This window comes from Ptychodera flava, chromosome 12 (assembly GCF_041260155.1).
Source record: "Ptychodera flava strain L36383 chromosome 12, AS_Pfla_20210202, whole genome shotgun sequence".
Taxonomy (NCBI): domain Eukaryota; kingdom Metazoa; phylum Hemichordata; class Enteropneusta; family Ptychoderidae; genus Ptychodera; species Ptychodera flava.
The window spans coordinates 8,580,415-8,598,450 of NC_091939.1; the positions used below are offsets into that span (position 1 = coordinate 8,580,415).

The window sequence follows — 18,036 nt, forward strand, 5'->3', positions numbered from 1 at the left end:
CAGGTATATATATATATATATATATATATATAATATATATATAGTTGAAGTATTTGTGCATTATTTGTAACGCTCTGCACGAAAACACCTGTATACTTCGAGATATATATATATATATATATATATATATATATATATATATATATATATATATATATATATATAATATATATATATATATATATATATATATATATATCGAAGTATACAGTGTCCTCGTGCAGAGCGTTACAAATAATGCACAAATACTTCAAGTGTATATATGTACATAATATATATATATATATATATATATATATATATATATATATATATATATATATATATATACTACTTTTGCTGCAATCTCCTTGTGCCAGTGTGTATTTAAATATATAGATAACTACACAATTACAATTATTCAATCTCGAAATAGTCTGAACCATCATTGTCGATGAGGTCGTTGTTAATGAGCAAAGTGTCAAACGTTTTGCAAGTGCCATCATCGCTATTTGCTAAATTCGTAGCGTATATAAAAGATTGACATATTTGGTGACTAGCGCAAAATATTGCACATGCAACATTGGATATGCTTGTCCTGATTTGAAGTGGAGCGACAGAAGTAGTCGTTTTGTGGCTCGCATCAAGATGAAACCAGGTTGAACGACGCATAGCGCTGAATTGTTGGGTTGTTGAGGGTACTGTAGAAGTGGAACCTTCGATTGTAGTAGATTGCAGGGTTGTTGTCTGCATAGTGGTCTCCGGAACAGTTGTTGTTGCCTGGGTTGTTCCCGGCACAGTTGTTGTAGGCTGAGTTGTCGGAGGTTGTGTGATTGTCTGGGTAGTGGTCACTGTCACTGTTGTAGGCTGAGTTGTCGGAGGCTGTGTGGTTTTCTGGGTAGTAATCGCTGACACTGTTGTTGGTTGAGTCGTCGGAGGTTGTGTGGCTGTCTGGGTAGTGCTTGCTGTCACAGTTGTTATAAAGTCGGTTGTCGTAGGTTGTATGGTTGTCCGGGTAGTGGTCACCCATGCAGTTGATGTTGGATCGGTGGTGGTAGGTGGCGCTGTCGTTGTGCCAGGAATCAGAAAGCCCAAAAGTGTTGACACATCTGAAGGAAAATGATGAACAAAATTGTAAAGTGGCAAATCGTCGCAAACTATAATAAAGACCATTAATTTCATTGTTCTAGCAGAATAAAAAAGAATTAGCAAAACACACTTCGGCGCCTTCTAAGGATATGCTTGTTCTGTTTTGCTTTTTTTCATCGTTGCTGGCGTTATTTAATATTTCTCGAGCCTGAAGACAACTTCAGTAGCACTATTAATATTTGCATACACGCAATCTGCAATAGTCATAGGATATGTTAATTTTAATTTCAAAGTATAATTAACCTTGTTTTAGATTTATCAAAACAAACCAAAAAATCGAAGATTTGCTACTCGTTTGCTACATCATTGTGAAAATCGAAAATATTATTTCTCTAGACAAAGCTAACACAGAGATTTCGCCGATTTCTAACATGTCATTCCTGTAGTACCAAAATTTGTATCGTGACCCCTGATTTCTATTCTTGATTTGGTAAGCGTATAGTTGAGAGTTTCATTACGGAGAGTTTGAGAAAAGGCTGAAGTGTATCAGTTTCCAGGCGCACACTACCTTAAATGAAAGCTACTTTATTTTCCCTTAGAGCCTTGTATGGTAATGAAGCAATATTCACAGGGATTAATACTGGATACTGCAATGATTTTACAACAGATAGGAGTTCAACGGATTATGATGCTTAAGAAATGAACGCGAAATGATATTGATACGAATATGACACACACCTGAGAATTCACACACAAACTTATGCGTGAATGAACAACTTCGATCATTCCATCTCCTTTGAAATATGCCCGTCGATTGTCTCTTCTCGACGCAGTCACCGTCACCATTGGGCTCGACGTTGAACAAGAATACGTGCCAGTTTGTGTAGCCGGTATCCTGACGCCTCCCATCCAACCAAAAGAACTTATTCGTGGCAGTATCGCGGAACATGCCAAGCCAATAATCGTCACTAGGAATGATAATCGAACTTATGAACGCCTCTTCATTCCCGTTATCTAATATCAGCAGGTATCCACCAAGCATGTCACAGACGTCACGACATCCGAATCCATGGAGTGGGTGAGAATTGACAACCATGTAACAGTGTTCATTGTACAGATGAAAGTCCTGTCCCTCGAAGATTACCACGTTCTCTCCAATCAGAAATTGAAAGGTTCCAACGGGACAGTCTGTGTGATCGCAATACAACAGAATAAGGGTTTAACACAATACGTTCATGTAATGAAGAGAACATTGATCACGCTAAGCTTTTGGCCTTTAAGTTGGTGAACATGATCTAAATTTAAATTGATCGGTCGTTCAACTCTATCCGTCTGTTTCTGTTACCGTGTATCTATTTGTCCTCCTGTCCACCTCCCTGTTTGTCTGTGTCAAGTCTGTTACACTTCGATGTGCCAAATGCTGGGTTATATGCCAAGAAAGTACATTACATACAATGTCTTTAACCTTGATGGCAGCTTTATGTTCACGTACAAATGTATATGTCTGTCCTATTGTCTGTGTACGTCAGATTAACTAAAGCTACTCTGATCAGACAGACATACATATATACAGCAAACGAACAATTATGACGAGAAGTTTCAGTAGCCAATAAGTTTTCCATTTTACAAACAGTTCTTCCAGGCAAATAGGTTCTGTCAATGAAACGGCTGATCAAAACGTTATGAAATCCATGAATAGTTATATAAGTATTAGGTATTGCAGTTAGGGAAAGCTTTGAAGATTGGCTTAAAATCCCAATACTTCAGAATTACTTGACAGTTTTTAAAAAAACTTATTGAGCGGGCATTTAAGGCGAGAAAATGCATCTGATATGCTTTCGATTGGTTTTGAATATTTGCGTATTACTAATATGTGTTGAAAAAAGTATGTCAAGTCTAAATATACACAAATTGCAATGCGCAACCAATGCATTTATTTACTCACACATTTAGTAATAATATATCGTTTGCCAAACCACTAAAAATCAACAGGAGTCCCTATTTCAAAGTGACGAACCCTACCTTTTACATCATGGCTTGCATAGGTGTAAGTATTCGTTGATAATGATTTATTTCTAGAGAATGATTGTATTATTCCATCGAATTGCGTATGTTTTTGCCAAATTAGGATGTTAACACCCAATGTGTTTAAAACTTAAACAGTATCAAATTAGGCTACAGGTTTCCGATTATTTGCTTTAAAAATATTGGACCGGAAAATATCGATTACGTCAAATAAGACTATGAGATTCCACATTTTAGAACCAGATCTAGATTCTAGTACTTTTGAAATGTCGACTTAGCATGGTTACTTCAGTTTTCATTAACAAATACACACTGACTAGTCTGAGCTCCTGATAGCATGTCAAATCCTTTATTTATACAAGTATTGTCTGATAATCTATGACATTTTGCAGGACCATCGAATACTTTGGATTTATAAGTCACCGGGATACACGCGATTGATAGGAATACGTATGGACCGGTCAGGACTGACCAAAACGCAGGGCGACACAAAAAATATGTAATGTGTTGCGTTTGTCTGTTTATACCTTAACTATGCAGGTTCATTACACAAGATAATAGGCGAGTAAACAAGAAAGCTAACTTACCTGACAATTGAGTGCGTGCTAAAATCGGTAAACAAACTACAACGAACCAACAGAGCTTGGTGTGCTTAAGTGAAACTGCCATTATGAAGGACAGCAATAGACCTGACCTATAACTGCAGCGAGACCGAAATGTGTACACGTTTAGTTGAAAACACAACATAATGCGTCCTAGACTGTTCTGGTTGGCTGATCGGCATATATCACGTCATCCTAAATTGATTTTTGTTTCTTTTACAACAAATGGTTTCCAGAATGACTTATGATAGGTAATACGTGACCGATCGTATTATTCAAGAAAAAAAGGATATGTTTAATGAGGAAATCTCTTTGTATTCAATAAATTTGTTGAATCGACGTATAGTGTCCACAACGATTAAGTAGGGTAATCATGGCACAAAACCTAAATATAAGACCCGCTTGAATTCGAATTTTTACCATTACAATATCAAATCGAACAAGAAAATTCAAAAGCGTGCCCTAATTTGTCAGAAAGTACAATGGTAATACCATCGAACCATAACCGTATCGAAGTGCAATATCCTGCAGACAAACTAGGATATTCCCGAATTGAAAACGATGCATTGATTCGTGGTACCTCAAGTGACCATGTTCACCTTGTGCTATATGGTCCCTTCGGCGACCTTGTTTTGAATGATTTGCATCTGATGTTGCTATATATGCAAATTATTTTCTGAAGTTTCTCAGTGTGTTAAATGTTTCTGCGTTGGCTATTTATGAAAACAAAACGACGATGTCGCTGAAAGCAATGGCTACTTTGGCCGATGATATGATTAGAGGGATAACTATGACCCCTACAGCGAAACTGGAAGATGAAAGGCGAGGCGTTGACTTTCTTGTCCAAAATACAGGTAAAGTTTTGGAGTGTCAGGAGCATTTTGGGCAAACCTTTTGGCAATAGAAGCACGGCAAATCATCAGCACAAGCACAGAGAACTTGACGAATCCTATAAACACGATTGTCACTTTAACATACTAAATGGACAAACAGATAATTGAAAAACATAAAGTAGGCCAGCTCTTTGCTGAAGTTTGTTGCGGAGAATAATTAAAAACTAAAACATGAACAAATAGCTTGCGATCACATGAGCCTTTGAAATCTCCTCACACAACTAAGGCTGAATAAATCATACTCTTAGATAGATTAAAGACATATAATGCCATTTGGAAAATTGAGTCTGATTGGTAATTCTACAAAGTTCATGAACTCGATTTCAAACATCGCGTTGGACCCTAGTCAAACTGAAAATTGGTAATGTTTAAGTCGTTTCTTGATAAAGGTAGAATGTGCCTCGGGAACAGATATTCGGACTCTCAAACTTTTCATATTTTTCTGGTTTATACGTGCATTATGGATGCTTCTTTTGAAGTTCGTAGAGCAAATAAAGTCTTTACTGCCCTAGTTTTGTAGAAATAAGAAATTTGATTTTTTTTTCTCATCGATTTAACACACGGATGTGCCTATTTTGAATTTCAAACATCGATCGTTAAATATTAAATAATTTGTTTCGCCAGTACCGACATTTGCACGGTTACCCATGTGTTTTCTTTGTTCTGGTAGTATGTAAATTAAATGATTCTTTAGGGATAGTTTGAGAAAAGGTTTAAATCTTTCAGTGTCGAGGCAGGTACTACCTTAAGTAGGTTAGTCGTAAGTTCAGGGACGACGAAATAAAATTGATACGAAATCATGACAAACTAAGGCAATAATGATAACGTAAACACAAGATCACTGTAAAATATGCAAATAATAATAAAATTAAAACATTCGAAATAATCCTTAAATCATTGTAAAATATGTAATCTAAATAATCATACAAACTATAAAACACAACCCGAATAAAGTGATATTTTGCAGTGATGTCACACTAATTCCGACCCATTATTAGATTTATAGACTTGTATTTAATTCATTCCTGTTGATGAAAGGAAAATTCAAAAACCTTGCATTCAATCAAGCCTGTATCGTTTTTCCCATCTCAATGCATTTAACTGCATTTTCCTACTTTTACACGCCGCATATGTCAGGCAAAGCTACAAGGATAGGTAGGACTCGCGTTGCATGGAATACGACTTATATGATACAGTTGGAATTTCTTTCTTTGTGTGTTTCCTATTCCCACAGAATGACAAAAGTTTCGCGGACCCTGCTACATAACAAGATGGGACAAAATTTTGCCAGCGCAAACTGAACAGCTGGGTTTCTTAAAATGAAAGATTTCAGGAAGTAAAGATTCGAGTGATCTTAATCAACTATGAAACTATTTGCCCGAAATACCGCGTTCAACCACGCCATGTCTATTACATTAAGTCTACAAGCCCACTCTGACCAAATTTTACGGTGGGCAGATTTTTCATGTACACAATGCATAGAGCAATAGGCGCTTCTGTCCTGGTAATCAGCCATCTCCGCTCTCCATGCATGAGGAATAGTTGTACCTCGATTTCCCAAGTGTGGTATCCTTTCAAATTGTTTATCAAGCGTCACAAACCCTTATTGATGACGTAATGGACAGTAGTCATCACTGACTTAAATTTGCCGGCAAGTACAGATTATAATTGAAGCTAAGTTATGATGATGATCAAATTACACATTGTTTCTTGAATGAAAGCCACTCTGACACATCATCAGCCTTGATTAATATAGGAAGTACTTAAGTTCAGCAAGAAAAATAGGTATACGTCTTGACAGTGATTCAAATATATTCATTCGCCGTTCGATGATGAAGGCTCGTTTACTTTTCTTCCAACGGATTCTCCTCCGTAATTGAAATCAAGCATATGAGAAAAAACTAAAAATTTCTTTTTCACAACAATGAAGGCAAGGCATGAGATAAAGACGTTATAGCCCATCAATAAACTGAGCTTCAGGTCACTGCTGTTTGCCTAAAAACGTTTACACAGACCCAACAACGAAGTATTCCGAGTTATAATTTACGATAAGGTCGTTATTCAAAAGAAAACTGTCAAATGTTTTGCACGTGATGTCGTCGTTATTTGGTACGTCCATGGCATATATAAAAGATTGACATAATGGATGGCTAGCACAAGTTATCGCACATGCGATGTTGGATATACTTGTCCTGACTTGAAGTGGAGCGACAGAAGTAGTGGTTTTGTGGCTTGCTTCGAGATGGAACAATGTTGAGCGACTCAGCGTGCTGAACAGTTGGGTTGTTGAGGGTACTGTGGATGTGGAGGCTTTCATCGTAGTAGATTGCTGGGTTGTTGTCTGGATTGTAGTCCCCGGAACGGTCGTTGGTGTCTGGGTTGTCGGAAGTTGTGTGGTTGTCTGGGTCGTGGTCACCGGCATAGTTGGTTTGGACTGAGTTGTTGCAGGTTGTGACGTCCTTGGGGTAGTGGTCGCCAAGACAGTTGTCGTCGACTGTGGGGTGGTAGGGGTCGCGGTTGTTGTTCCAGGAATAAGAAAGCCCACAAGTGTAGACACATCTGACGCAAAATTATCAAAAAAAATTTTGCACATTGTCAAGCGGAAAATCATCGCATACTATAGGCAGAATGCGCCTCGGAGAAAGATATTCGGACTCCAAAACTTTTTACATTTTGATTTAACACTTGTGCTCATTTTTGAGCTCAAGGAGTAAATACAATATTCACCGGCTTTATATTCTAGAAAATTGGAGGTTTTATTTTCCCTCAAATTTAATTCAAGGATTGCGGCTGCTTTGAATTTCAAATGAATATCTGGTGATATGTTTTACTCGTAGCGAATTTGCGCGGTGACCCTTGATTTTATTCCTGATTTTGAAAAGTAGTGACTTTAATCTTCCCAGGAAAGTTTTGGCAAATGATTAATTCTCTTCAAATAGAGATGCGTACTAACTTGCGACCGTTCACTTCATTTCATTCATTAGTTTAAGCAGGATAAACAAGAATCAGCCGTTGAAAGTGGGCACTTTAACAAATGATTCAAAAGAACGTATCTGTTCTTCTATTCCCGTCGTTGCTAGCTTGGTTTAATCTTTCTTGAAAATCTGGGAGACTACAGCAGGACGTTTGTTGTTCGTAAGTGCACCCGTTATATTTCTAGCGCGTGTTAAGTTTCTTAGTAAATTTGCCCTTCCTTATTATGATTTATTTATTTCTCGTGAAAAAACAAAAACATGAAAGTTCTTTACTTAAATCCACCGTCATCACCACTAAATCTTCGACTTTTGACAATAAACTTAGTTTTTGAAGACGAAAAATGTTTCCAAACAGGCATCCGTGAAAATGAGAAAAGGTATGTTCAGTTTTGAGAAATAATGCAAGTTCGGTGAAAGCTTGGCAGCATTCACAAGGGTTAATGCCAAACATTACAAAGATTTTACACCTGGATATATGATCACGGATTGTCAGCTTTTATAATAACGGAAAATGATTTTGATAAGATATGGTCCACACACCTGAGAACTCACACACAAACTTATGCGTGAATGAACAACTTCGATCATTCCACCTTCTTTGAAATATGCCCGTCGATTGTCTCTTCTCGACGCAGTCACCGTCACCACTCGGCTCGACGTGAGCCAAAAATTTGTGCCAGTTTTTGTAGCCGGCATCCACAAGCCTCCCGTCCAACCAAAAGAACTTATTCGTGCCAGTATCGCGGAACATGCCCAGCCAATAATCGTCACTAGGAATGATAATCGAACTTATGAACGCCTCTTCATCCCCGTTATCTAATATCAGCAGGTATCCACCGAGCATGTCACAGACGTCACGACATCCGAATCCATGGAGTGGGTGAGAATTGACAACCATGTAACAGTGTTCATTGTACAGATGAAAGTCCTGTCCCTCGAAGATTACCACGTTCTCTCCAATTAAGAATTGAAAGTTTCCAACGGGACAGTCTGTGTGATCGCAATGCAACAGGCCGTGATGTCAATTTCTTAGAGCTTTTGTAAGTGAGATATACACATCAAACATGTGAGTAAATACAGTGCGTGCTCGTTGTCATTTAACTACATTTCATCTTTGAGACACTTGTGTCATCACATGATGAATAGCACATACACCTAATGGAAACCAATCGCTAGAAAACATGTCACTCGTATCTTTAAAGTTTTGCCTGTATGCAAATTATAGTATGTTTACATATTCGCTGTGGTCAATTTGCCCTTTGAAATGTGATACCCTTGAAAGGTGATCAATTTACTATTCGTGCACATGAATTTCAAATATGAAAACTTCCTTGAAATATGTCTTTAATATATATATATATATAAATGTGAGTGTAAAATTTAGACCCGGTTTTATCAGTACAGGTTTAGTTCATCAGGTATCCACAGGCAGTCAGACAAGCATAAATGCATGCACACACAAACGTCCATTGCATGTGAACATCGGGCTGCTAAGCAAGTTAAAGTAATTTTGTATGTGTATACCAGGTTTCTTGACACAAAACCCAGTATTATTGACATCGAAGCGTCACAGATTTGATAAAGACAGAGGGGAAGGTTGACAGGATAGGGGAGCGGGCAGATAGACGAAAACAGAATCACACACATTAAGGAGATGTATCTATTGTCTTGTGGCTTGCATAAGGATTTGTAGTTATTGGTATCTAAGCATTCCCGGAAAGGTAGCAGAACTGAATCGACTTTGCTTTTAACTTTGTGTGTACATTTCGGCAACGTCAAGCTGTAACTTATGCGTTATTCAAAAGGCTACAAGCTTGCCATTTAGGCTTTTAAAATAATAGACAAGAAAACATCAATGACTTAACTCAATCTATTCTATGTGAAGTCATATCGTCGAACTGAATCTAGATTCTTGTACTTTTAAATTAGAAATTCTCAAGAACCATTGTCAATTAATTTTCCATTGCAGGATACACACTTACTGGTAGCATCTCCTCATACCAGGCGGCAGCGATATTTATGCTGGTATTAGATTAGGACTTGTAACATTTTGCAGATTCATCGAAGTTTTGGAATATAAATGCCACACAGAAGACACGCAATTAATAAGTTTAGTCTGATATGGACAAGGCAAAAAACAACAGGATAAACTGGGCAACATAAAATGATTCATGTTTTTACTGCGAAAAATATGTTCCCCAGTTTACAACGTTATGTGCGTAGGATCATCAAACAAGATTATGCGAGTAAACTTATTAGAAAGCAAACTTACCTGACAATTGAGCGTTGGATAGAATCGGTAAACAACCTAAAAAGAACCAACAGAGCTGGATGTAACAGAGCTGGATGTACTTGCCCGAAACTGCCATCATGAACGACAGCAAGAGACCTGACTTATAACTACAGCAATACCCAAACATGTACACTTTAGTTGAGCACACAAAGCAATGGATACCAAAGTCCTCTATGTGGTTGATTTACATACATCACGACATTGCAACATTGATTCGTGTTTTACTTTGCATCAAAGAGGTCTCCAGAACGACTTAAGATAGTTGATACATTATCGATTAGATTATTCAGTCACTGTGGCAACAAAATGGTTAATAACGAAATCGAGCACAATCATGGTGGCAAGTTCGTTTCTTTTTATTCGAAAAATAGACGCAAATCGATGTATAGTATCCAAGTGAAATAACCATGGCGTACAAGGTAAACATGAAGTCCGCTTTAATTCCAAGTTTCACTACTACGATATCAAATCGAACAAGGATATTGAAAACATTTTTCATAATACGTCAGCAAGTACAATGATAATTCAATGCCAGAATTGAAAACTTTTCATTATTTATGGTACCTCAAACGACCATGTTCACTGTGTACTGTGCGATCCATTCGGTGACCTGATGTTGCCAGGCAAACAACTTTTGGTAGTGTCCCAGATTAAAAATCAACATGATTGTCGCTGAAGGCAATGAGTGTTTTGGCCGTTGTACAAAAAGGAACTTATCTGACAGACGTCGGCATCGGAAGATACAAGGTAAGGGTGTTTACTTTCTCGGCCAAAATGCTGGCTAAGTTTCGGATCGTCAGGGTACAGTGGAGCAATTTTGGCAAAAGAAACACAGCAAATTATCTGGACCATTACAGAGAACAAACCCATTGACTATTGTGGAATACATAATAATCACGTTAATATAATTAAGAGACATAAACAAGAATAAAAATAGAGTAAGCAAGCTATTTTATAAAGGAATATTCTGAGATTGAAGAGTTGATCATTAAAAATTTACATGAATCTTTGTAATCTCCTCGAAACAATTGGGGCTGATTATAAACTAGAATCTTAAGCTTTACAGAGATGAAAAGCATGTTATGCATTCGCCCATGTTAGTTTTACTTAATGTGGGAGATCATAAACACTTTAAGCACTAAGGGACTGGTCAATTTCTTCGGCCTGCGGGGGGGCCGGTGGATTATTTTTGCCGACGTCAAAAAGTGGCTGACTCCCCCTATTCCAAATTTTGAAAACAGGGTGAACCCCCCCCATTCAAAATTTCAAAAACAGGGTGACCCCCCCCCCCCCGGCGCCGACATTTGTAAAACAAAAGGTGGACATAAATTTTATATATATATATATATATATATATATATATATATATATATATATATATCATATATATATTATATTTTACATTTTACATATATTCATATTTTAAATAGTCATTCTATGTTATAATGAAATTGTTGACATGTCATATATATATATATATATATATATATATATATATATACGCATATATATATATATATTATATTTTACATTTTACATATATTCATATTTTAAATAGTCATTCTATGTTATAATGAAATTGTTGACATGTCAGTTGTAAAATAGGAATTTCAAAGTGTCAATCTTAAAGTTTGAATACAGTACATTTTGAATGAGCTGTATTTTGAATGAGCTGTGAATGTGTTTCACACTTTCTATGCTTAACCAGATGTCCTAAACTGTTGTACAGAAATGGATGTCAATCATTAATATCAAAGAGGAAAAAGCAGTGAATCAAAAACTTTGATGGGTGTTAAGACTTGCCAACCATCCAATTAAATCTCCTGAGGAGCCATAGAGAGCTTGTTTAGCCAAATCTGATGTGTACAGTGTCTGAGAGGACCTTCTCTTGTAACATTGAATCCATAAAAGCACAGCTAATAATGACAAAAACTGCCTTTTTTAACTGTTATTTTGTTCATGAAAAAGCATCTTTCTACAGAAACCTGTGACACAAAGGAAAATAATTGCATCAATGAGAAGGAAAGATTTAATAATGGTACACTTTCACTTAGCAAACATCAAGATATCTCTGATTTATTAAAGTATGGCGCCCGAAGGGCGCGCCGAACAATATGAAACATCCTGATATCTCTTATATATATGCCTTGTATATTAAAGTCGTGCACCTGAAGGGCATGCTGAAAAATATCTGATATATTAAAGTAATGAGCTTGAAGAGCACGCTGAAAAATATTGAACATACAGATATCTCTGATGTATGTATGCTTGATATGTTAAAGTTGGGCGTGCTGAAAAATATGACTGATTATTAAAGTTACGCGCCAAAGGGCGCGCCGAAAAATACAACTGAATGATGAAATTTGTGGCTGACACTAGCATTTTAGGCAATGATGAGCCTGTTTCAAAATTCAAAAACACACTGACCCCCCTATTGGGCATTTCAAAAACATGGTGACCCCCTTATCACCAAAGTCAAAAACAAGGTGACCCCCCCCCCATGAATCCCCGCCCCCCCCCAGGCTGAAGAAACTGACCAGTCCCTTACTTGCTGTAAGGATGTTAACCTGACATGCGATGCAGCGGTCCTGTTCAAAACCTAGAGGGTTCTTCTTGCTTGATTGTCTGTAAGGCCAAGTGGTAACCCATCTTGTTGAACATGAGTTTCAAGTAAAACTTACAATTGGTAATGTTTAGTAAAGTTCTTTTGATAGTCATGCAGGTACTAACTGCAAGTTTTGAACATATGGGAGGGGCAAAAATTGAGTCCCTCGCGACGAATGTCTACATTCTTTAAATGGGGGTTGTAAGATACACATAGTGGCCAGCAAATTTCGGACCAGCAGAAATTCCCATTTAATGTCGTTCGAGACATTTGGAATTCTCTATCCTTAGCCTATGATGATTGACATACAAGTGCGGGAACTTAAATCAAAGAATCAACCTATTTCGCAGCTTCCTCTCAAGGAATGGCACATCTCTATGTAGGCAACTTTGAAATTTTTTAGCGACATTGCAATATACGACTGGAATTAGAATTGGAATTAGAATAACTTTAATGTCTATATGATGGAAAATCGTCTTTCTATCACTCGCAGTAAAATACAGTCTAGCAGACTATTTAATAAGAACAGATCACCAAAAATACCATTTCATCATTATTTTTATCATTTTTATCATTCATTTATTGTGTTACGTTATTTCATCACAATTTTGAAAAAATAGGTATTAATGAATTCATTGCAAAATTACTGGAAACAAAGAATAATGATGAAAATGTACAAAATGACTGTAAAATATGTACATTAAACTTTGTTTGAAAGTTTCAAATACTTTTAACAAAATAATAACAAAGAACACCATCAAATCACTGCAAATGGATACTGTAAAACATCTATAAAACATAAGCAAATAATGATAAAATACATGATCAAATATTCTATATAATATCTTAATCTGTATTCCTTCAGTTGCGCTTTGCATGATAAAATATCTCAATGCGCTTAATACAAAAGCGAAAAGTGACAAAAAATTGCATATGAAAAGTATCAACATCTTGAATAAGGATATTGTTAAAAAGATACTCACACCAGTACAGCACTGGAATGTTCCAAATGCCAGACTTAATACATTTAAACCAAATTTGAAACTATGTGCCTGGAATATAGGGTACAAACACGCCAAGTCGACGGCATTAATTCTACATGCCATCATCCTCAACAACAATTTACGATAGCCACATGCTTCCGGCAAATGATAAGGACCGAGATGGACACTCTTGTACCATCAATCAGCCACATCTAACTGTAAGCGATGTTACCCACAATTCCCTTTGATTCATACACACTGAAATCACTCATTTCGAACTGATACAAATGTCTTCTGTCTGAATCCCCATTTTGAATAATGAACTGCACCTATGTTGCCAAAAGAAGGGATATTGATTTTGTTTTTAATTTTCTCTCACGAGGAAAATTTACATGCCGGGCAGGTAGCATGATAAGACCATCTTAGTTGCTGATAACTGTACCTCAAGAATGAATGATGTTTTAACCTACAAATATTGGCTTTCGATTCACCTAACTCGCAAGTATGTCACATAATTGATGTTTTAGGAATATACCTTTAACAAATTACCATGACACAAAATTTTAGGTTTTAAATTGTTCAAAATGAACAAAAGTGTATGGGCCTTCAGCAAATGTCTGGCTGCAAAAATCCGGCAGCATTCTATGTAATCTCACTTACTGTGTATGTTGCCCTCCATAGGAATAATTGTACACTGACTGGCACAGCTGTGGTATTTATTACATTCCTTAAACATTGAATGTCGAGAGCCCCAGGGTATTCATTTCTAATTTGTTGATGACGTAGCGGGCAGTTGTTGTTGTTGTTGTTGTTGTTCCTTTATTCCTCCTTCAATGAGAAGAGTTACATCAACAAAAACGTTTACAGGAAGAGAAAATTAAATTAATAAGAAATAATTAAGGAAATTAGCACTTGATACAAAGTACCTGGAAGCTCTATTCTAGACAAGATTGAAATAGTTCCATAGCAGCGTGGAGAAGAATTTCCCTTTCACTCAATTGGAATAAGCGAATAATATTAGTGTTACCAAGCATAACTGAAACAAGGTCCTTATCAGTCAACTATTTTCAACTTGAAGTTATTTAGGAATGTGAAAATTGATCAAATTACACAGTTTTTCATGAATGAAAGCTATCGCGTAACGTCACTTACCTTGATTACATAGGAATAGTAAAATTTGAAACAAAAATCTATAAACTGTATAACAACGATTCAAATAGATTCATTCCCTGTTCAATGATAAAAAAACGTTTATTTTTCTTTCACGGATTCTCCCCTACGAAAATCATAGAAATCAAGCATATTATCAAATATAAATTGGTTTAAACATATGAAGTAAAGGTATGTGATAAACACGTCATAGCCACGATAATAATCAATGAACCCAAGCTGCAAGTAATCGTTCACGAAAAACCGCTTACAGAGATCTAACAACGAAGTACTCAGAATTATCGTTGGCGATCAGTTCATTGTTTGACAGAAAAATGTCAAAAGTTTTGCACGTGATGTCGTCGCTATTTGCTACGTTCACAGCATATATGAAAGATTGACATAATGGATGGCTAGCGCAAGTCATTGCACAAGCGATGTTGGATATCTTTATTCTGACTTGAAGTGGCGCGACAGAAGTAGTGGTTTTGTTGCTTGCCTCAAGGTGAAACCAGGTTGAACGAATCATAGCGCTGAAAAGTGGGGTTATCAAAGGTACCGTGGATGTTGAGGCTGCGATTGTAGTAGATTGCACGGTTGTTGCATGGGTAGTGGTCGTCGAAACAGTCATTAGTGTCTGGGTTGTTGGTGGTAGTGTGGTTGTTGGGGTATTGGCCACCGTTACGGTTGTTACGGATTGGGTGGTGGTAGATGGCGCTGTTGTTGTTCCAGGAATCAAAAAGCCCAAAATTGAAGACACATCTGAAGTGAAATCATGCCAAAAATTGTGAAAAATTGTTACTTGTAAAATCATCAAACACTCTCATTAAGACAATAATTCGTTTATTCAAGCCGAAAAGACAGGAATCAGCATTCAGCGTGGCTTAATCTTTCTCGGGTCAACGGATGACCAGAGCAACACTTTTGATCTTTGGAGCCACACCTACAACGATATCCACAACGTTTCATCGTAAAATTTAAAACAAAATCATAAAATCTTTGCTTCTGTCAACAAATTTCACCTCTTACGACACAAATGTTTGAAAACGCGCGTACATGAGCGCAGAAAGAATTGTTCACTTTCAAGGGTAAATTAAATGAAAGCTACTTATTGTCCCGCCGAACAATTTCTGGCAACGAAGCAGCATTCACAAGGACTAATACCGAATATGCAAACATATTAGACAAAGATCGGCAAACTGTCACTCTTTAGAAAACAAGGCAAAATGATATTGATACGAATATGATACACTAACCCGAGAACTCACACACAAACTTATGCGTGAATGAACAACTTCGATCATTCCACCTCCTTTGAAATATGCCCGTCGATTGTCTCTTCTCGACGCAGTCACCGTCACCATTGGGCTCGACGATCAACAAGAATTCGTGCCAGTTTGTGTAGCCGGTATCCTGACGCCTCCCATCCAACCAAAAGAAGTTATCCGTGCTATTATCGCGGAACATGCCCAGCCAATAATCGTCACTGGGAATGATAATCGAACTTATGAACGCCTCTTCATCCCCGTCATCTAATATCAGCAGGTATCCACCAAGCATGTCACAGACGTCACGACATCCGAATCCATGGAGTGGGTGAGAATTAACAACCATGTAACAGTGTTCATTGTACAGATGAAAGTCCTGTCCCTCGAAGATTACCACGTTCCCTTCAATGAAGAATTGAAAGTTTCCGACCGGACAGTCTGTGTGATCGCAATACAGTAGAATAAGGGTTTAACACGATATGTCCATCTAATGAAGATAACATTGATCACCTTACGGCAGTAACAATTTGTGTGAAAATGGTCTAAAACTTATCGGACCTTACCCTATGAGTTTGTTTCTTTTTCGGTCTGTCTGCTCTCCTGTCCACCTCACTATATGTCACATTTGTTACACATTTTTATATATAATCCCATGGTATTTTTCTCTGTTTGACGTCATCGTTCGGCTCGAAGTTGTACGGCTCCGCGAAAAACACTCGTATACGATGACGTCAAACAGAGAAAAATACCATGGGATTATATATTTATCACATGAACAGTCTTCTTATTTTTCTTTTGACGTGGATGGATCAAATTTATCGTAATAAATTGCATGAATTTCGTCGCGATTTGTGTTTTACTTACGCGGATTACTTTCATTTGAAGAGTAAAGCGGTCCGTCACCAAGGAGATACTTTCATTCATAAATCCCATCAAGCAGAAATTTGCTACATCCAATGATATCTCCACCAATCAAACGTACGGATTCGGTCACATGAACGTGTCAATCATTGTCTCGCGCTGTACCGATGCCAAGGCAAGTCGGCCATCGGTACGGTGGACATAACTTTCATCGTGCTAGCGACGGATAGCCATAGTATTCAGAGTTATTTAGAATATTTACAAGTAGATTTATGAAGTAAATGCAACTACACGATCGAAACAGTAATTCTCATTCTCAGAGATTCCATGGCTTTTCAAAATATCACACAAGTTTACGACCTCGGCGAGCACGAAAGATTCCGTTCGATGACACACAGAGTCTACCTCATCGCATGTCAACACTCGTAATCCCGATCTCGGTCATCAATGTTTTCGTCGTAAGGACTTCAATGTTTGCAGTGACATATATCTCATCCGTAGATACATCCTAATTTTAGTTGACGGAAACTCTGTTTTGAGTGTTGTCAGAGTCAACTTTCGAAGTACATCGGAATCCACAGCGCTGCGCTGCATATCTCAACAGCTGATGCATGTCTTCGCTACAGCCTTTACAGGTTTGATTCCGAGCGAGAATTTACGGAATTTTTTTTATGATGAAGGAAATTTATTGTTGTTAGTCGAATGACTTTATGCTTGTGCCTCCTATGTCGCTTTCCCGATGATTATACTTTACTCATTTAATCAGTAGAACTTCCGTTAAGGTGTAGATTTCAGGTTTATCGCCAACCGGTATCGCCAGGTACGACGTCCACGACGCGACTCGACTGGCGCTGCGACGCGACGTTACTAAGCGCGAAGCTAAGCCATTAAAATAAAACGATCGGCGGTATCCCCATTCGATTCTCGGGAACAGCTATAGTTTTAGTGACTCGAAATTTCGCTGGATATGCCTTCTATGTTTCCATGTATGGATTTATCGGGCCACCTTTTTGAAAAATGTCATTAGAGCACGGCATCGATCACGACAAATCGGTCTATGTCACGTCGCGATTCGCATGTATGAATTGAACGGTACCATGCAAGAAAAAAGTTCCGGTTGATGACGTACAACAGGGGTAATTCGGATTTCTTATCCGTCCTGCTCTACGTCACACAGGTGGGAATTCGGGCCAGTTCATGTGATAAATGTAAAAACAAAGGGGTTCTGTACGTATATTGTCCGTGATGGTCGCGCTATCCCGCGCTGGCTCGTATAAAGGCCGGTAAAACTTACATACAGGCGAGTTGTACACC

The 18,036-nt window shown here is 37.6% G+C and overlaps 1 protein-coding gene across 1 annotated transcript; it reads right to left on the reverse strand.

The window, feature by feature from the left end:
- Positions 1–622: 622 nt before the first annotated feature.
- LOC139146024 (GATA zinc finger domain-containing protein 15-like) lies at positions 623–8,407 on the reverse strand. The gene is made up of 3 exons (XM_070717472.1): positions 8,157–8,407; positions 6,776–7,147; positions 623–1,088 (listed from the first exon to the last, which is right to left on the reverse strand). Exons 1-3 carry the CDS (start codon positions 8,405–8,407, stop codon positions 623–625), a joined length of 1,089 nt encoding a protein of 362 aa, XP_070573573.1.
- Between the last annotated feature and the right edge of the window lie 9,629 nt (positions 8,408–18,036).